Here is a 21,132-nt window from a genome sequence, read left to right on the forward strand (position 1 = left end):
CAGCCCCATATACTGTAACATACAACTCACTGCAAAACTCACTGCCTGGAAAAATGTGAACATAGGCTCTTCTGGGCTGCATGTTTTAAATTGTTTGATTAATTTAATCTGATTTAAGAATAACTGTATGGAATGGTCATTCTTCTTACTGATAGTCTTGTTTGCTTATGCAGGTCATATAAAGGCATCTGTATCAAACTGAGAGTATTTCGTGGCCAGTTAAAAACCCTTTATAGCTTTAACCACCAGCTGTGGCATTAAGTCTGTGGCTTTAAGCTCCTGCCTTTATATGGATTTGTATCTGCAGGATGTGTACACATTGTCTTCCTTTAAAATATATGCATAAACAGACATGTTTATCATCACCTTAGAGGTGATGAGTCTATCCTAATAAACACTGTCTGCAGCTAGGGAAGCCGCACAGTAGGTATGACCTGTGGGAGCATGTCTTCAGAGGGTTGAGTGGGGATTTACTGTGTTTAATGAGCTTCGCAGCAGGTTCTTTGCAGAGTGGTGTCAAAGAGCTGAGATGTAAATATGTGTTTGGTCTGTGGGTGATAAGACACTGCTCGTCAAAGTCAATATTTAGCATCCTGTCTCAGTGCTGTTTGTGGTGTCTAATGTCTGCAGAAATCCGCCTTTAAAATTGCCATTCATCAAAACTTCTATGTAGCTATTGTGCCAGTCTCTCCTGAATTTCCCCTCCTGTAGCTGACTCAATCCTGTTGGCTCCACATTCCAGGAAATTAAAGGGAGGCACATTTTCCCCGCTGTTATTTTTTTTTAGTCACTTTTTCTTTGAGCTAAAGACAAACAGGCACTCTGTTGATTCAAGTGTTGCTTCATGAAGAAAATATATGACTTCATGGACTTTGCCCCTCCCTATCTGAACACTTTGTAATCTGCACAGTAAATAAAAGAGCGAGTCAAGTTCGCACAGCTCTCAGAGAGGAAACTTTAGAAATTCAAAGTGTGTTCCTGAATGATGACAACACAGTTTAAACGCATCTTTGAGGAAATCCTCTCTAAGCGCACTCAGACTGACAGAAGCATCTTTATCATTGCTGCTCCTGTCGACCAATCATTGCCCTCTCTCCTCCTCCTCCTCCTCCTCCTCAGACAGACCCACGCACAGCCTGAGCACTCCCTCCTCCTCCTCTTTACTACACATTAAACCATAAAGACTCCCCACTCCGCTCACTCCCACATCTACAGCCTCCATCAGCACTCTGCTCCTCTCTCCTGTGTGATTCATCCTGCAAACTGTGAGTTCACTCCTTCAGTCGACATGAATGCACCTTTTGTTGCTCTGTGGACTTTTGATTTATCCGACATGCCTTTTAAACCATGCAGAATTTATTTCTCTTTGCTGAAAGTCTCGCGTTATTAACCGATCGTTGATGCTGTTTTATTTCTTTTTTGCACGTACGTGGCCAGCTCAGTTTACAGTTGTAAAGTTTGGAAGTGATTTTCCAGATGTGGAAAGTCTCTGTTCATGTCGCTCCACTGAGTCACAGCAGCACAGCGAAAGCTGCGCGAAAACAGAAAACAAAGCGTCTCCGTTTATTATGGAAACAGCTGCGTTGCTTATTATTGAGAAATACTTTGTTATTGTGTTTTATTATTTAGAGAGTGATGCGGAGAGTGAAAACGGGCGATAGAAGTGCAGGAAATGGTGGTCTGGGTATTATGTAATACTGGGAAAAAAAGAAGGAAAAAAAGAAAAATGGAGTCATGCAAAGTGTAAATTAATAGCCTCTGAATGGATGATACGTGCTTCTGTTTTATTTATTTTTCAAAAATGCATTTCTCCTGTTATATAAATAATTCAAACATCCCATCAGCCTCACCCCCAGTCTGACCAGTCAGCATAAACAGCAGTATGATGAAGTCACTATAGGGCTGGGCAGCCATGTATTGATAATATATCAATATGGTGATATGAGACTTGATATTGTCTAAGATTTTGGATGTCTTAGTATTTTAAGTGTTGTCTTTTACAGCTTTTAACGGTTGCATTGCAGTAAAGTGATGTCGTTTTCTGAATGTACCAGACTGTTATTGCTGTTTTATCGTTTGCCTTTACTCACTCTCATCATGTGAACACTTTATAAAAGCAGCACAACAATATCAAGATATTTGATCAAAAATATCAGGATATTTGATTTTCTCCAAATTTCTACAGCTCTACTTCAGTCTTTGCTCTTCTCAATGGACAGCAGACACATCTGCAGTGTCATGATCAGTATTATGTCACACCAGTGTTATTAATGGTGCATTAGCAGACTTCCATGCATCTGATGTGATCTGAAGGCGTGTCCATGGAGCAGCATTTATTGATCAGCCCCTTACAGGAAGTCTGCTGCTTGTTTTCTCTGAAACCTGAGCTACCCATCATTAAACACACAGCTGAACAAACTCCACAGTAATGCTACTGCTTCAGGTGGTGTTGATGATGATATGGTTGTTTGGATTGTTTGTGGTTGGTGTAATATTATAATATAACTTTAAATAATTTGCCATGCACTGTGAGCAGGTGCAGGGTGTAGTTAGTTAGAGTGCAGTGTGTGGATCACAGGGTCAAATAAGCCTTGACAGAAGTGAGGAAGTGGACGTTGTGTCATTACGGTGGACGTCAGCTCACTGCAGGCAGCAATAATCCTGCTGCCGCAGCGACTTGTAATCTGGCTCTTGTGTAATCAGGGGAAATCTGCATAATCTCTTACTCTCATCATGATCTGAAGTTTATATCTAAATGCCTTTGACTCCAAGTGCCAGATTCTGAGATACTGAAGAATTTAAAGGGACAGCTCACCTCCAAAGCATAAATATATATATTTCCATTATATTTGAGAGAAGGTAGACATCTCTACAGCTGATATCTCCAGCACTCTACAACTCACGCCAAAACAATAGATTGATAAATAACACTTCAGTTAAGAGGAAAAATATGCATTTTTGATTTTGGTGAAAAATGATAAACTATTCCTTTAACCAGGCCCTTTAGTGAGTTCAGAACATTAATTTATTGAAGCCGTCTGCAGTAAAAAGCAATAATAAAACAATAGAATTAAGCTGTGTTTCACTTCATAAAATCATAAGATATGGGAGTTAAGGTCATGCCGGTGGTACTGTGTTGATATCTGGGTGTGTAGTGTTATCTCTCTATATTGGCAGTATGGTCCAGATTAAACATTGACTGATAATAGTTTTAAGTTCCTGTATCAGTATGCTCCTTGTTTTAAAACATACTTCAGACAGTGTTAAAAGCTTTTTCTCTCTCTGACACTTGTGATTAATTATACCAGACTTTGACATGAGCATGATCCAAAAGGTTAGGGGCCAAAGTAACATGAAAAATCACATATCTCTAAACTTCGCATGAAAACAGCCTCGCTTTAGGCTTTGTGGTAGTACATTTTTGTGAATACTCAGTTTGTTTTACTGTGCAAGAAGTAGAAGAGTTTTCCCAAATGCATTAAAAGAGCATTGAATCTTTTAGATTATGTGAAGCTTAATAAGGAGAAGAGTGATTTTTTACCTGTGAGATTCAAATGTCAGATGGAATTCATGTAAGAAAATCACTTTGACTAATGCATTTTAAAATAAATGTACTGATGTAACAGCAGCAGCAATACCTGACTAACTGCAAGTCTAAGAACTAGTCTTACTGGTTCAGTCTATACACTGAGAGCCCAAATATGGTGAGAAACCCTTATCAACAACACATAAAGTACAGTGCATAGCCACTGTGGGTTTGTCTTTCACAGCTGTAATCCACAGCTCTATAGATACAGTTCAGGAAATAATGCTGATGCCTAAAAAAAAACGTCCTCACAACTAGCTGGTACGTTCTTTTCACTGTTTTCTGCATTGCACTGTCTTTCTCTGTATCCTTGGGTTGGGTCGGGATTTACAGGATTTGCAACAAAGTTTTGCAAGGGAAAAATATTGAAATCACCCTTTCTTTTCTCCATCTCCCTTTGGCCTCTTGAATCTCATATTTACTCTCTTCCCCCTGCTGTCTCTCTCTTTCCCTTTCTCTCAGAGCCATCATGGTTTCCCATAAGGAGTTTGTGGGTGCAGGAAAGCAGCCGGGGTTGCAGGTGTGGCGAATTGAGAATTTGGACTTGAAGCCGGTTCCTAAGGCTCTGCATGGCAGCTTCTACAGTGGGGACGCCTACCTGCTGCTCTTCACCACCTCAGCTCCTTCATACAACATACACATGTGGCTGGGTAAGACATGCACAAATGTTGTGCATCCAACAGGGCAACATGTTAATAATACCATTTTTAGCTACTTAGAATTACAAATATTTCAAATTTTACCCGAACCATCTTCTGCTAATTGAAATCTTCCTCTTTTCTTTCTTTGTAAAAGGGACATTTTCAAAACAGGAACAGCGTTGCACTGTATTTTTGAGAAATGATAATTACTGCAACATGTTCCCTAAATGCTATCGCTTGTTTGTCTTTTCTGTTATTTTGTAAGTTTTATTGTTTGACAATTATGATTTTATGGTTTCACCACTTCTCTGAGTGATTATATGATGTCATGAGGTTTCTGCTTAGCTTCTGTTTCATGTGAATCAAATTCCTATTGTTTAAAAGGCCAGAAATTATTGGATCTTGAAGTAAGTTAAAGTAAAATATTGCAATTGACTTCCTCTGTGAAGTTAGTTCCAAACTAAAGTTAAAACTACTTAAAAAGGAAACTAACTCCAAAGCAGATATGCATACACATTCATGGCTCAAGGCTAAACAACTATGAATTTGAGACAGGCAAATATATTAACAATCACAAATCCACAAGAACTGTGACCATGTTCTTGCATGCATTGACCAGTAGTGCCCCCAGAAATGTTTCAATGGCCCTATGCTGCAATTAGGGTGTCACACACCAAAACCAAAATCCATGACTGATTTCAAACAGGTTGTCCAGACAATGATCTTTAATTTGAAGGAGTAAAGGGGCAAAATATTTACTGGGAACAAGCCCTTTTCAGTTTAGGGAAAACTTTTGGGTCCCTGTAGAGCCCATTTTCATTTCGATATCCTGAGGTGAGAACTCAAGAAACCCCTTTAAAAAATGGGCATGCCAATTTCTCCTAAGGCAAAACATTTGCCTAACTTTTCAGTGTTATGATGTTTTAAGTGTCTAGTTTCACAAAATACCGGTTTGCACCATCTCTCAGGGCCCTTACACACCAAGCAGCTGGTTGGTTATTGGTTAATGTCAAGCTGTCGGTGTGCGTCCCTTGTGGCAGTAACGCATACATTCACGCATTTGACCTCATTGGTAAATTTCAGTGTCCCAGGCTGCCAAAAGGTGGGGAAATTATTTGTGGATGCACCAACAGAGCGACCTATACATCTAAAAAAACTTTATGAGACAAATAGAGCATTTGAAGCATCTTCATGTTGTTGCTTCACTATAGTTGTGGTTTTGAAGTGACTATAGATCAGATTAGGCATCTGATCTCAGAGCTAAAACATCCTCTGCTGAATGAGTTGGAAATTTCTTCTCTACGAGTCATACCAGTTTGTGAAATTCCTCTCAGCCACACAGCTCCCCCTCTGCAGTCTGCTCTCATACGCTCAGTTCAGCCTATGAAGAGCGAACAATGACAGTCAGCTTAAAACGTAAATTGAATGCACGTTTTCCCAGGCTCTGTAAATGCTCAGTTACATAACAATAACAAAACCACTGTAGGCCTGTAACTTACGTCTGGAATACCCCTGGAGGCCACAAGAGACCAGTTCATGCAAGTTTGCAGTGTTTCCTGCCAGTTTTCCTCTGGTGCCAGCATACAGTCTGTCCTTTTACTTCTCGGCTGCTATTGCAACTGCCTGGGAGAGGTTAAAGTAGAAAAAACATGAGAACATAATTAATCCCTCTGTCTGGTATCGATGTTAGTCATGTTGAACCATGGAAGAGTTTATCCGTGTTGTGTGCCATCTGACAGTAATAGCAGGATACAGCGTGGCTCTGCTGCAGATGTGGTTTTTGTGATTCAAAGACTTTGGTCCTGACTCAGAGGCCACATAAGGTCACTAAAGAAACTACAGTGCTGCACTTTGCTCTGTTAATGTAAAGTAACTGAATGTTTTTGTGGGACACTCAGTCCCTAACTCCTTGTGTGATGCAATCAGAGTGTGAAAAGAACCTGGAAAAATACCACAAATGTCTCTTTCCCTGCAGGAGCGGAGTGTTCCCAGGATGAGAGCGGAGCAGCGGCCATCTTTGCCACACAGCTGGATGACTTCCTGGGTGGTGGGCCGGTTCAGTACAGGGAGGTGCAGAACTGCGAATCCAAAACCTTTCTGGGGTATTTCAAGTCAGGAATCAAGTACCAGGTGAGCTTCCCTGTTCAGGTGGTGTTGCTATCTAAGTGAAAATACTCTAAAGGAATGATTCCCAACCTGGAGGTCAGGTAATCATTATACTTGCTAAACATCAGCATGCAGCTGAACCCTTTGAAGTGTAAGGAAATTGGTTTGATTTCTTCCAAAAATATGGGGAAAAGGCAATGAGCAACTAAATAAGACATGGCCCAAAAATTTGCAGGAAATGAACAAAAAGTTACAAGAAAACTACTGAAAATAAGTAAGTAAAAAAACAAAACAGCAGTACATTGCTCAGCTTTTGTGCTGGTAGATTTGGTTCATCAAAGACACTAGTAAAGCAACACAGCAGAAACTTCAGATAGGTTGGACTACTTTGTTAAACTGAGTATCTTTAAACATTACTGTTAAGGCTGAGAATGTCAAAAGAAATAACCAAGTGGGTCAATTTCACATTTTCTCTGCAAATTAAATCAATTGCCAGTTATCTACCTGGTAGTAATTGTCGTTGTTGGAGCAATCTCACGTTGATTCAGCCTATTGTGTTGCCAGTCTGCAGTTCCAAAACACGTGCTTTAAAATAAAAATAGTGCAATGAAGAGGTTATAGTAAATTTCTTACAACCTAAAAAGTGGAAGTCATGACAACAAAAAAGTGACAAATGGAGCAACAGTCCACCTCAGGACTCTGTTTGACCTAAATATGTCCGCAGGGTTTAATGATTGTCAGCATCCCGTGAACTTTGTCAGACAATGAAGCTAATGAGTCTGAGGTTCAGAGGTAACACAACATTCCCCTCCCGCTTTGCCAGGGTGTGTCTGCACGACTGACTGACTGACTGTCACCGAGGCAACCGCCCTGTTCAAAGGAGGACATTTTAAAAGACAAGCAAGACCACTTTTTAACCAGCCATCTGTTTCTTATTGCCATGAAAACCATCCAAACCTCCTTCTGGCTATAGTTGGATGTAATTAGCTCAAACTCTTGTTTACCGCTCATGCAGCGTTTGAGGGTGGAAACTCTGCTCTGCACATGTGCAGAAAGTCCACTAACACACACAGTCACACAGTGTTCTTCAGAAAAAGAGGGCGAGAGACAAAACTAAACCTCATTATCTCTTCATAGTTTTGGTAAATTCACTGTTAGGAAACAATCCCACCATTAGAATAAACAGAGCCAGCATTGTTGCCATGGAAAATTTTACTGCCTCTCTGTTGAGAAAGATGAACAGCATGAATGTGGTTTCCATTTTGAGGCCTCAATTGCCACTCCTCCAGATACTCACAAGACTCTGTGCCTTTGTTGGGAAGTGCTTAGCCCTCGACAGACATTTTAAAACAAGGACATCCCTCTATGTATTTGTCCCTATGTAGAGACAGGGGCTGAGCTCAGCTTTAGTTTCTAAATGTTTGAAAGTGCATCAAATATCAGCGTATCAAAGCAGTCTTGTTGCTTTTTCTCCAGCAGAAAGTGTACCTGTTGCTCATTACAATCATCTGCATGCCTTGTAAATACCTGTTTTGTTTACTGGCTTCATCAAGGACGGCACATTACGAGACAATCCCGCCTCCAAGGTAGACCACTGTTGCACAGAACAGACATGATGCTCCTTTCCAGAGGCAGACATCATGTTTGTTTTTTTTGTCCCCATTTGATAAGGTTTATGGCTTTATAAGCTGTGATTTATAGCACATGTTAATCTCATTATCTGGCAAAGCACAATTTACATTATATCATCCTTTGAAGTTTTTACAGCGTAATGTTAAACTCATATCCCTCTCACTGTGCAGCGAATGTTGAGCGTGTCATGAATTCCTGCGTGTCCTCACATCCTGCCTCAGACCTCTTACTTGTGCATTTGTGAGTGTTTACTTGTAATGTGTAAAATGTGTCTTCCCTTCCTGTGCTCATGTACACATTACAGATGAAGCAGAGGGTATAGAAAAGTTTTTCCTTTATGTAATTCTTCATGTATTATTTTTTGTCTCAGCGAGGGGGCGTGGCCTCAGGTTTCCAGCATGTGGTGACCAATGACATGAACGTGAAGCGCCTGCTACATATCAAGGGTCGCAGGGCTATCAGGGCGACAGAGGTGGACATGTCCTGGTCCAGCTTCAACAAGGGAGACTGCTTCATTGTTGACCTTGGCAAGGTGAGCTGGGTTTGCTGGGTGAAACCATATACTGTATACATTACCAATACAGTACTTAATGTGTCTGTCATATTAGAAATGACATAGCTCATGAATTATACCCTCATATATCTGCACTGTAATGAATTTGTTCACCCTGACAGTTTAAACTTAGTGTACGCATCCTTCTGCACAGTGATATGGTTGGTAGGTGTAGTTTGGTAGAAATAAAATAGATCCTACATGAAGTCGTTAGAACAAGCCGTGTCAAATATCTTGATTAACTGCATCATGGTATCTGGAAATAGACATTGCTGTTTACTTCTTCAGATGTATTTTTTTTTGGCACTTTGAGCACCACAAGCCGAGTGCCATCTAGTTCCATTATATTGGAGAGAAGGAAGACATCCCTAGGGCTTATATTAAACTACCATTTATGGCCAGCATTGTTTCAGCAGTGGCCATTCAATGTATTTACATCATGTAATCATCGCTTTTGTATAGCAGTTGTCGTTGTTAGTGGCAGAGTCCGCCATTGCTGAATTTTTATTGCCTATCAAAGCATGACGGATTCACAGGAAATGACCAGCATATTATTTATGCTGGTGAAAATGTAAACCCAATACTAATTTACTGATACTTATTAACCAGATCACAGTTGTTCATGACATGATGCAAAGAGCACAAATAATAAGTCTATCCTCTGTTAAAACAAATAAAGTTTGTTTGCACTGTAAACAGATACAACAGTTGCTCTGTAAAAATGTGCTGTTTTTTGCTGCCCCTAGAAACCTGTAGTATTAAACTGTACCTGGTGTTACCATGAGTAATATGCATTTCCTGTCTTTCCCTCTGCTGCAGGACATCTATCAGTGGTGTGGCAGTGAGTGTAACCGCTTTGAGAGGCTGAAGGCCTCTGAGGTCAGCATCGACATCAGAGATAATGAGAGAAATGGCAGAGCCAGAGTGCACATGGTGGAGGAGGGGGAAGAGCCAGCAGCAGTCACTGATGTAAAACACAACTTCTCATACACACACACACACACACACACACACACACACACACACACACACACACACACACACACACACACACACACATTCCTCATTTTCTGTCCTTCTTCCGGTTGAATCTCAGCCACACACTGAAGTTCTCAGCCCAAAGGTGATCAATCGTGAGCCGTAGCTATAAGTGTTATTGATGCATTTCACGGCCAATGATTAGTCAGCGTGGGAACGAGTGGACACAATGCAGTCTTTTGTAACATGCTGCTCATTTGCCAACTTTGTGCCAAGGCGGCATTGTAAACACTTCCTTTATAACCAGAGAGGAGGGTAAACTCCAGAGAGGCCTAATGAGAAAGAGAGAGGAGGGGTGAGGTCTACACGAATATAGTTTAAACAATGAAGATCATTTTTAGTCTGAGAAAATTTATAGAATGTCATCTACAAAACACATCACTTTCAAGGCTGTATTGTCTTTACTTGTGTGTAAAAGCACTGTTGCAACTTGAAGCATTAGTGATAATTACGACAACGTGAGAACAATGATTCATTCCTCTGGTTGTGAAGGCTCTGGGGTCCAAAGGCGACATTGCCCCCGCTTCTGGGGATGACGACAAGGCAGACATCTCCAACAAGAAGAAGGCTGCCCTCTACATGGTGAGTGATGTAAGTGACAATCAGTTGAGTCCAACTGAATTTATATTTAAACACTATGTGTGATTTTTATTTCTGTGTTGGAAATAAGATTTTAACTCAGACTGCAAAGGGATGTTTTAAATGTAGCCTGATAACTGTCAGATATAATTTTGCTGCAGTTTTGTGGTACTGATTTCAATTAACACAAAAAAACCCACAAAACTTTAGTATCACAGCTTATTAATATGCAAAGATACTTGCATATTTGAATTACCAATCACTGAATGCAACTTTTCAAAATAAGACTATAATTGTAAATAAATACGCAATTAGTCCATATAAGTCTGCAGTGTTACATTTTACATTTACAACATAGGACCCTAAAAATATGTATTTCTGAAACAATAAGGTTTGATATTGTAACAAATGAAGATGTGTTGAGATGTTTTGAGGTTATTGAAAAACAATTAATGTAATACTTCACCCCCCCGTACTCATCCTGTGTTACATAGAGTTCATAAAGAAAACTTTGTTTTTCTTGCTTGCCTCCATTTTGAACCAAGAATCAAAACCCGAGAAAATTTTTGTTGAAGTCATAGTGGTTCACGCTGAACAAAAGAAGAACTACTTAAAAACATCTCTTTGCAAACTCTCACAAAACTCATATAGTATTATCCAAGTCTAATTCTATTTCTAAGTCATTGCTCATTTCTTCACAAACACATGCTTTTTTGCAAAAAACTTTTTGCGTGCATTTGTACTCTGCGGGTGCATTCCATTAAGCAGAATTCAAGTCCAGGCAAGCTACTGTACTTGCCCGAGTTTGAGACAGTTTATGCACATTTTTTTTCAGTAGTGAGGCTTTAGTGAAAATGCAGCTGTTTTGCAAGTACTGAGTTAGTGTGCTAGCGTATAATGAGACTTGGATCATACTGCATGAGTTTGTGAACTGATGTATTGATTTGGTTTTGCTGTTGTTGAACATGGACCCCTTTTACTCAAGTTCATCAACAATTTTCTCAGTTGTTGGATTCTTAGTTCACTGTGGAGGCATGTGAGAAAAACTCAGTTTTCCTCGTGAATTCAACATAATATGCTGTGACTAATTGATATATAGTTCATTTTGTATGGGAAGTTTTGCTTTAGCTGTGCACTTTGAGAACAGTGCTGGTAGCTGATGCTGTCCCTTTGCTTATTAGATCTCTGATGCCTCCGGCTCTATGAAGGTGTCATCTGTGGCTTCGTCCAGTCCATTCAAACAGGCCATGTTGTCTCCTGACGATTGCTTCATCCTGGATAACGGGATGGACCGCATCATCTTTGTTTGGAAAGGTGCCAAACAGAATTATAGACTCAATAACACAGAAGAAAATGAGCTTCCCTGGATGTGCCCACCCACTGTTTTTTTTTTCCTTGCTGAAAATTTTAATATGCTAGTTGAAAAACCTGTATTCACTAGTTAATTTATGAAATAGATTTTCTCTCAAAGCAGAGTTAGGGAAGGTCAAATTACACAGTCTTGTTGAGAGTTATGACCTCCTCATCATGTCATGTCTTATCTGACTCCAACCAGGTCCCAAGGCCAACATGGCGGAGCGTAAAGCAGCCATGTCAGCAGGTCAGGAGTTCATCAAAGAAAAGGGATACTCCTGTAAGACACAGGTAAAACTGAAATGAGCATAACCACCCAAACAAATATGAATCTGGCAGAAAAGCTGCATCTTGTTTTTTTTACATATGAGTGGAGTTTTTCACCTGCTGTGAAAATTTTTAAAGTATATTCACAAATGAAATGCCATGCCAAAGATGTAGGTCATGAAAATACCTCCTTTTCTTACAGATCCAGGTAATTCCTGCTGGAGCTGAAACAACCATCTTTAAGCAGTTCTTCTGTGACTGGAAGGACAAAGACGAGACCACAGGCCCCAGTAAGGCCTACACCATTGGCAGCATAGCCAAAGTGGAGCAGGTGCCCTTCGATGCATCCACCCTGCACTCCAACAAGGCCATGGCAGCTCAGCATGGCATGGTGGATGATGGCAAGGGCAAGGTCCAGGTACGACTGTGCTCTAAATGTTTATTTATATTTAAAAAAGACCAAGGTAAAACAGTGTCATGGAAAAAAACAGCTTGTGTTCTGGTTTTCAGATTTGGCGTGTCGAGGATGGCAAGGTGCCTGTAGACCCAGCCTCCTACGGTCACTTCTACGGCGGAGACTGTTACCTCATCCTGTACAGCTACAGACTGGGAGGCAGGGAGCAACACATCATCTACACCTGGTAGGTGAAAAGGAGATCCATGCCAAAATGGTGGAACCAGACTCTGTAACGATTTGGGGCTAAGCCCAAATGAGATTTTTTTTCTCCATTTGCGGCAGCTATGTACACTAGTTTTCAAGCCATTTGAGATGCCTTCAGATTCATTCATCATTTGGTGAAAACATGATTGTTGCTAAGGGGAAAAAAAATCATACCGTAGAGCCTGCATCCTATTTTGTCTCTAATTGTCCTCTAACTGTCTTCATTATTCTGAAACCAAAACACAACAAATATTGAGAATGATTAATTTTCACTCCTGCCTCCTAAAAAGAAGCAAAAATTGTCTAATGTTGCATCGGATAGGAATTTGGAGTCAATGGCATAACTAATCTTGAAATCCCTCCTTCTCTATACTATGCTGATACATTATGTCTGTATAAAAGAAGTGGACGTGGCCTCTGGGTCTGAAAAGTGAAGCCAATGCAGAAGTGCCTTAAATCTGCATTTTTTTCTAACAGATAGAGGAGGGTGACTCCACCGGTTGCAAAAAGAAGTTTGACTGTATAGAAGTTAACGAGAACTAGACCCTCACTTTATTTATTACTTCTGGTGAATTTTTTCCAATGAGTTTATGGTCTCAATTAAGGACGGGCGTTTCTATGTAACTTCCCTATTTGAGTACTCACGTTTAATTATCATTGAGTACTCAAGTCTTCATTACAGCACGTCATTTATTTTGTAGATCATAGTCCCATTTAAAGCAAAAGAGACGATAAAGCAGAGGATGCTCTGACATGTCTGCCTTGTGATTGTCGCTTATACAGTGGTGTCCACGGGTTCTCAGTTAGATCCACTGCTTTTTCCTCAATAGCTCCACCCTCTTATCCAAGTATGGTCACTTCTGCATCCAAAAAAACAAGATGGGGATGGTAAAAATGCCAAACTCGAGGTTTTAAAATGGTTGTACAAAACAATGGATGCCGTTACAGTTGCCGTGGATGCCGTGACTAAGTCGTCTTCTTTTATGGTCTGTGTGCTGTAGTGGAGTTCTCAGACTAATATTTAAATCAATGCCATATTTGCAAATCAAGGATCCCCAGCAATGCCAAAAAATGTGTTTGTCAATATGAATTGAATATTAAGCCAACAGAAACAAATTTATATGAGATTTCTGTATGGAATAGCATAGTAACATAAAACACATGGGCATGTGTTATTATACAAAGACATAAAGTTGAAGGTATTTTTTAAAAAGTGACAGTGATTTGGGGCTTTTGAAAAAACATGCTGGTCTGAAACTCCAGAAGTCACCTCCTCTGCTCCTCTTCTGCACGTATGTTAAATATAATTTATGTAATACAGTATGAATAGCAAGCTGTAGTCAAGTTGAACACACAGTACCCGACCACACCCAGTCTTAGACAACACGCAACCACACACACACACACACACACACACACACACACACACACACACACACACACACACCAGTAATGATTTCGATTCCAAGAAAGTCATGCAGCCTCTGTGTGTGTGTGTGCGTGCGTGTGTGTGTGTGTGTGTGTGTGTTTCTGTATCAGGCAGGGGCTGAAGTGCACACAGGATGAGTTGGCAACTTCGGCGTTCCTCACAGTGCAGCTTGATGACTCAATGGGAGGATCCCCGGTTCAGGTTAGACCTCAACCCACTACTGACGCACTGCTCACCTCTACATCACATGTCACTACAAGTCCAGATTCTGCACAGTGTCAAATAATATTTGACAAAATAGGCACCACACTGGCACACTCTGCATGGCAAGAGGATTCAGGAAGTTAAGTAAGAAGTTGCAACAAAGGTGTCAAAATTGAGAACTAACCAGAAACTTTTACAATAACGTTGAATGTTCAGCTTCTTATTAGCTCATTTATCTTTGTACAAGGTTATTTTATGGGTACTTTAAATTATGACTTTAATAGAGATAGAAGAGCATAATGTGTGGCTAATTAACGACAGCAGCACTGTGTAAAAACAAACATTTAGTGCTGATTAGGGTTCATCTCCTTAAATCTATTAATCCATTAATTGCAGAGGATTAAGTCAGCTAACCAAGAAAAAAAGTTAATAAATTCTTTCTTCTACAATGAAAAAAAACTGACCTTAGACAACCAGCAGAGGGCAGTGTTACTGTAAAGTTCATTTTGACACCACTCTATTGCAACTACTGCACTACTGTTCTGTATATACCACATACCACGATTGGACATGACATTCAAACAAGATACAAGGCAAGTTACAAAAATGTAGTGCAGAAATGAAAAGTATGCATACAAGTATTCCTACCCTTTAAAATCTAATAAAATTTGCCTGATTTCTTACAAGAACATAAGAAAAGGCAACTGAGCAACTTTACAAGCAATTGGCCAAAAAATTAGCATGAAAGTTATAACACAAAAAAAACCCCAAAACAAACAACAACAACAACAACAAATAAGGAAATGACCTGAAAAACTAAATAGATAAATACAAATATTATGATAATAATCATAAGCTTTCAGGCTTTCTGGACATTTTTTCCTAGCTTTTTTGGTTATTTCCTACTAATTTTCTCTCTGTCTCTCTGTTTGTTCAGGTTATTTTTATGGTCACTTTTTATTTGATTTTTTTTTTTTTTACATTTGCAGAGCTTTTCTTGCAAAGTGACTAGTTGCCTTTTTACCACATTTTAAAATGAAATCAAACTAGTTTGTTTGGGTTTCATGTGTTTTAAATGCTTGTATTGTATTGAACGCAACACAATGAAACTTATGTTGATCCAGGTTTTAAAGGTTTAAATAAATGTAAACAAATGTAAACAGTCCCTTGAGGATATTTATCTAGCAATCAACAGTTAAATCAACATTTAGACTTCCTACATCCAAAAATTCAAAATGTATTGAATGCATTTAATAACAGTCAACCAAAATGTAGTATATGCACAATTTGTTGTTAAAGAGCTAAACATATTGACATGGTTCTTAAAACCCTCATACAGGCTGCCTGTAAGTTTGACATACAAACTTAAATAGTACAAGATATGCTGACAAACAATATGGTAACCCCAAAAATCAGGATTTAGTTCAAATACTAACTCAATTATTCCATGATTTACAACTAGATATTTTTTCTTAATTTTATTATTATTATTATTTATTCAATGATTCAATTTGCTATCACGTATAGGCAAAGCTAAAATAGTCACCAAGCTTCATGGTGATTTTTTTTTCATGACCTCATCCACAGGTGAGAGTGACTCAGGGTCAGGAGCCTCCTCACCTGATGAGCCTGTTCCAGGGCAAACCCATGATCATCCACAGCGGAGGAACATCACGCAAAGGCGGACAGACGCAGGCCAGCAGCAAGCGCCTTTTCCACATCCGTCAGAGCTCCTCCCACGCTACCCGGGCTGTGGAGGTGAGCTGTCCGTCATCACATGGCCTTGTGTTGTTGTCACATCCTCGAGTTCCACCTCTTACCTGTCTGCGTGTTTTCCAGGTCGAGGCCTCTGCTTCCAGTCTGAACACCAACGATGTGTTTGTGCTGAAAACCCCGGATGCATTGTTTGTGTGGCGGGGCGTGGGTGCCAGTGATGAGGAGATGGAGGCTGCCAAACATGTGGTGGGTTTCTTGGGTGGCAGTCCCAGCCAGGTGTCAGAGGGCAAGGAGCCAGGTGAGTGTCATCTTAGGACCAATAGACTCTCTGTAGTATAGAAAGGACAAATTATTTTGTGATAATTAATACTTATCCCCAGAGGTGGGACCAAGTCATTGGGTACATTTACATGCACAAAATATTTCCCTATTATTCTGAATATTACAATATTCCAAAATTTGATACAGGTCATTTAAACATCATATTCTGTTTAAATAAGCCAAAGTAGGTCTTATTCTGAATGAAGCATTTGACGTGTGGCATCTGCCACATTATTCAAGTGCATTCTTTGGACATGCATACAGTGCATTCAGAATATGCGTTTCAATTATGAGTTCGCCATCGATATTTTAACATGATAAATGACCTGTAAGGGCCCATTAATCAGAGTGCATACAGCTGCATGTTAACAGGAATATTAGAAGATTTTTAATCTTCATTAGACATGTAAACAGCTAATTAAGAATATTATCTTTTTCAAAATAAGGGGAAAAAACTGAAATTTTTGTTCACGTAAATGCAGTCATTGTTTTTCCCAAGTAAGTCTCAAGTTTTTGCACTCAGGTCAGCCAAGTCCTAAGTGAAGACTGGCAAGTCCCAAGTCCAAAACAAGTCATTATGTGCTCTTCACCAATTGTAATGCCATTTTAACATCAGAGTAATGTATTACATTTACAGAAATCCTGAATGCTTTTTTAAAATTGGTATTTATTTGTTCAAACATTTCATATATTGCAATTTGGGTTTTCCTGACCACAAACTATTTTTTTGGCGTGAACAAAATTATCTTAATTTTTTCCAGCTGGTGCTCAGTAACGCAATGTTAGTTCTTCATGGTTCTCCCATGCAAGTTTGAGCTTGGGGGGAAGGTATCAAGTACTTAAGTCTAACGGCTCAAGTCCAAGTGAAGTCATAAATTATTGGTGTTAATAAAGTCCAAGTCTAGTTGCAAGTCTGTTTTGATTTTGTCAAATTGATATTAAAGTCCTCAATTTGTGACTCGAGTCTGACTTGAGTTCAAGTCATGAGTCAAGTCCTTACCTCTGCTTGCTTACCCTCCATGAAAAGAAACTGGGGGATTGGCCAGGATGCTTTTTACTTCACTCATATGCCAAATATATAAGGGGATATTGTTACCAACGCTGCTCTGATTTTGACAGTTATGTAGGGAGGATGCATTATTGCTCAGTGTAAACATTATTCTCATTAGCTTGTTAGCAGTGCAGTCATTGAAACCAAAAGTTGTATACACATCAGTTTTACTTGTTTTACTTGATCTAAGTCAGTGTTCTAATTTTGACATAACTTTTGAGGATTAAAAGAAGTGTTTTGTTGTTTAAAAAGAATCACTGATTTTCCCAATGAAAGTACAAGACTTTAAATGCAAAAAAAATTGTACAAAGTCATGTCTAATTGCTACATGCTACATGTTGCTGTGCAGATTTAGCTTTCCAACAACTTATTGGCTCAATGACTGATTGTCCTGATAATACTTAACTTCTGTATTTCTGGTCTGGTTTTGATTAAACTTGAAAAGATGATGCATCTTGTCACTAATTTGCTTGAAGAGTGGCAGCATCAGTCTTTGAGGACGTGATTCACTCAATTCACTTCCTGATCAAACAAACAAAAGCACTAAATATGGGACAAACTACTTGGATCTGATGGATGATGTGTTTTCGTCCCTCACAGCTAATTTCTGGACTGCTCTTGGTGGAAAGAAGGATTACCAGACCTCCAAGAGTCTGCAGAACATGATCAAGCCCCCACGTCTGTTTGGCTGCTCAAACAAAACTGGAAGACTTATAGTAAGTCACAGTGATATAAGAGCACAATTATTTTGAGGCTTATGCTATATGCTACAGCTGTGGAAGATTTGATTTGGTTTACCCTATCGGTGCAGTAAATATAGTGTAATATAAAATAATCTGCACACAGTGAGTCTAAATTTTCCTCTGCTCTGTCTATCAGGTTGAAGAAGTACCAGGAGACTTCACCCAGTCAGACCTGGCCACAGATGATGTCATGCTCCTGGATACCTCGGACCAGGTAAAAAGAGCTCCCTGTTATTGTCATTAGAGCTTGTAGAAACATTTTTATGTGTAAAATGTGCTTATGCAATTCATAGACTCCACAGACTACATAGAGGCATATATACTCTTAAAACTCTGCATAGCTGGAGACAATTTGAGTGACAATGCGTTTCTCTTCCCTGTAGATCTTCCTTTGGGTTGGCAACGAGGCTAATGCAGAGGAAAGGAAAGGAGCTCCCAAAATAGGTCAGTTGCATGAAAACAAAAGAAAGAAACACACAGATCATTCTATCAGTCTACCAGACAGCACTATAGAGTCATAGCTGCTGGACTGTATATTAAAGTATTTTCCAGTATTTTTCAAAATTTGATGAGAAAGTACCCATTGTACATTTTCAAAAACAATCATGAATGTTCTGATTCAGGTTGCTTCAGTGGGCATCTTTATTCAAATATATTTTTATTAATCTGATAAAGTCTTTCAAGGCAGTTGTGACCCGAGTTTCTTTCTTGCTGGGCATATTTTTCCAGGTGCCCATGTTAAGTTTTGAAACTTTTGAAACAATGTTAAAGGAATACTTCACCTGCAAAATGATCGATTATATCATTTATTCACTCTTCTTGCATTACTGTCATATGAAGAATATAAAAATTGAGAAATTCTCGATGAATTGGAGTTAAAGTGTTTAGGGACAGCAAAACTTTATCAAAACATCTGTTTACAAACTCACACAACTGGTGCAGTATAATCCACATTTATCCAGTCGTATGCTCAATACTTTGCAAACACATGCATCTTTGCTAAAACTTATCAAAAGCTATTTAAAACATTTCTGCATACAAATACTGCACATGGGCAAGCGTGTGTGTTGAAATCTGTTTGTGTACTTTATTGAGCAGAGTTCAAATGGGTGTGCATGCCAAGGTGCACTACCCATCTGTGCATGAGACTGTTTATGGGGAAGTGTTTTAAATAGTAAGATTTTAGTGAAAATGCATGTGTTTGGAAAGTACTAAGTATATGACTGGATAAATGAGACTTTGATTATACTGCACAAGTTATGATGTTTTTATTTAGTTTTGCTATTGTTAAGCACGGACCCCCTTTTACTCTAATTATTCAAGAATTGTCACATTTTTGGGGCTCTTTATTGGAGGCATTAGATAAAAGCAAAATTTTCTTCACAATTTCAGTATAACATGGAGAGTAATTGATGTATGACTGATCATTTTGTGGGTGAAGTATTCTTTTACCCATGTGTACTTAAATACATAATACTCTATAAATGTGGAAATTCTAAAAAAGCATAATATTGGGCCTTTATGGCCTACTGTTCATACAGGCATGACTATATATCTGTGACTGCTATGATACATCCATCTACGACATCTTAAAGCTGCACTAATCAACATTTTATAATGATGAATAATGAAAAATGAAACGTGATAATTTTGCTCATAGTGACAAACTTACAGAATAGGTCATCTAACAGCTCTTTTGAGCTTTTTAGCCTTTATGAGCTCATTGTTTTGGTTTTCATGCCTGCAACTTTATTGTTATCATTGTAATTGCTCTCATCAACCCACTTTTAGTTGCATTTGTTTTTAGCACACACGCTCTTTAAAACTCACTCTGTGCTTGTAACACCAGCATGAAGCAGCAGACAGACACAGTTAACAGCTAGCTGGGTAGCATAGTGAAGCATTTAGCAGCTAAAGAGACAGATATTTTTCTCAGGAGTTGGTGGAGACCAAAAACAGAGCTAAAAGGAGAGTGAATGTTGGACTTGCATTTTCAAGGTGTTGCTTTCATTGTGGTGATATTGAAATGTTTTGTTTAAACACAAAGTGGGCCAAAAAATTAATGCAGATTTAAATTTTCTTTATTCAAAGTATGTTGTCTGCAAAGGTATGCTGTTAGATTTGTACGTATTCTCACTATCTGCCTCCGTGTCTGTCTTCTTATCAATCTCTCCCTCTGTCTACATCTTGTCATGCAGCAAAAGAGTATGTGGACTCAGACCCCTCTGGTCGCAGAGGACTGCCCATCACCACCATCAAACAGGGAGCAGAGCCTCCAACTTTCACTGGCTGGTTCCAGGCCTGGGATCCCAAAATGTGGGATATAGATCCATTGGACAGAATCCGTGCCCGTTTTGGAAAATAAAACTAAAGGCTTTTTTTTTATCCAGTCTGATACCTTATCTGTCCAGCACCTTCTATGCCATTTTGTTTATCTTAACTCCAATCCCCAAGTGCCAAAACCAATGTTATCACTGTTATCAGGTTGAATGGCTGCCTCTATGCCTTGGTCACGGTGCAGAGCACCGCACTTTACAATCAGGAATGCACCAGTCAAAGTACTTACTGTAGCAACATTATCTTTAATTAATAGAAACGGTTTAATGATCTGTTGCATCCAACAGCTTGTCGCCTTCATGTCTTTATCTAAGCCCCTGAAATGAAAAAAAAGGAAAGGAAGCCATTTTAGACAGCTAGAGATCTCCTCTGTTTCTCTCTGCTCTCTTTCACTTCAGAAGACACCATCATTCTTTCCTTTATGTCTTCACAGTCTTTCTTTTCATAATGAGATAGTGTATCAGAAAAGGTTTACTTTATTACTACGCGATGTTTGTTGTGTTTTATTGTTGGTACTGGAATGCTGAACACATACTCAAAGTTGCATGCATCATTTTGTTTTTTATCATATTCTGTGCTTGTGAATTTAAAAGGCGTACAACAGTTTGTACGTGTGTCTGCTGTCTTTATTACTTGACCCTGAAATCCTTGCATGGATGGCTTTTAAATAAAACTCCCAGTGTTTAAAACCTGTTTTCTATTTGAATATTTCCAAAGCTTTTGAGTACAGGAATCGGGTTAATCCTAAATATGCACATTCTGCACATCCAGCATTTATAATTTGAAATGTATAGAAACTGTCAGAAGGTTTATCAGCCAGCGCTCACTGAGTTTCTTGGTCCTCTCTCGGGAAGAGAGTATGGGATCTTGTTGCAGCTCGCAGCATCTGTCTAAGAACGAGGAAGACATGAAAGC

At 39.2% G+C, this 21,132-nt stretch overlaps 1 protein-coding gene across 2 annotated transcripts; it reads left to right on the top strand.

Annotated features, from left to right (window-relative positions):
* The first annotated feature begins 1,106 nt into the window (after nt 1-1,106).
* Nucleotides 1,107-20,906, top strand: scinlb (scinderin like b). Of its 2 annotated transcripts, none has more exons than XM_042497343.2 (17): nt 1,107-1,265; nt 4,049-4,236; nt 6,203-6,357; nt 8,336-8,497; nt 9,338-9,487; nt 10,049-10,147; nt 11,317-11,449; nt 11,691-11,779; nt 11,958-12,173; nt 12,266-12,396; nt 13,956-14,046; nt 15,637-15,807; nt 15,889-16,063; nt 17,738-17,853; nt 18,017-18,094; nt 18,264-18,324; nt 20,079-20,906. In XM_042497343.2, the coding sequence occupies exons 2-17, from the start codon at nt 4,056-4,058 to the stop codon at nt 20,243-20,245; spliced, it is 2,175 nt and encodes a 724-aa protein (XP_042353277.1). In that variant the 5' UTR covers nt 1,107-1,265; nt 4,049-4,055; the 3' UTR covers nt 20,246-20,906. The 2 variants fall into 2 exon arrangements, with proteins under 2 accessions (XP_042353277.1, XP_042353278.1); XM_042497344.2 differs by having other exon boundaries at nt 10,049-10,138.
* Nucleotides 20,907-21,132: the final 226 nt, after the last annotated feature.

The sequence above is a fragment of the Plectropomus leopardus genome, chromosome 12, assembly GCF_026936395.1.
Source record: "Plectropomus leopardus strain MGB_pleo_1.0 chromosome 12, ASM2693639v1, whole genome shotgun sequence".
In the NCBI taxonomy this organism is placed as follows: domain Eukaryota; kingdom Metazoa; phylum Chordata; class Actinopteri; order Perciformes; family Serranidae; genus Plectropomus; species Plectropomus leopardus.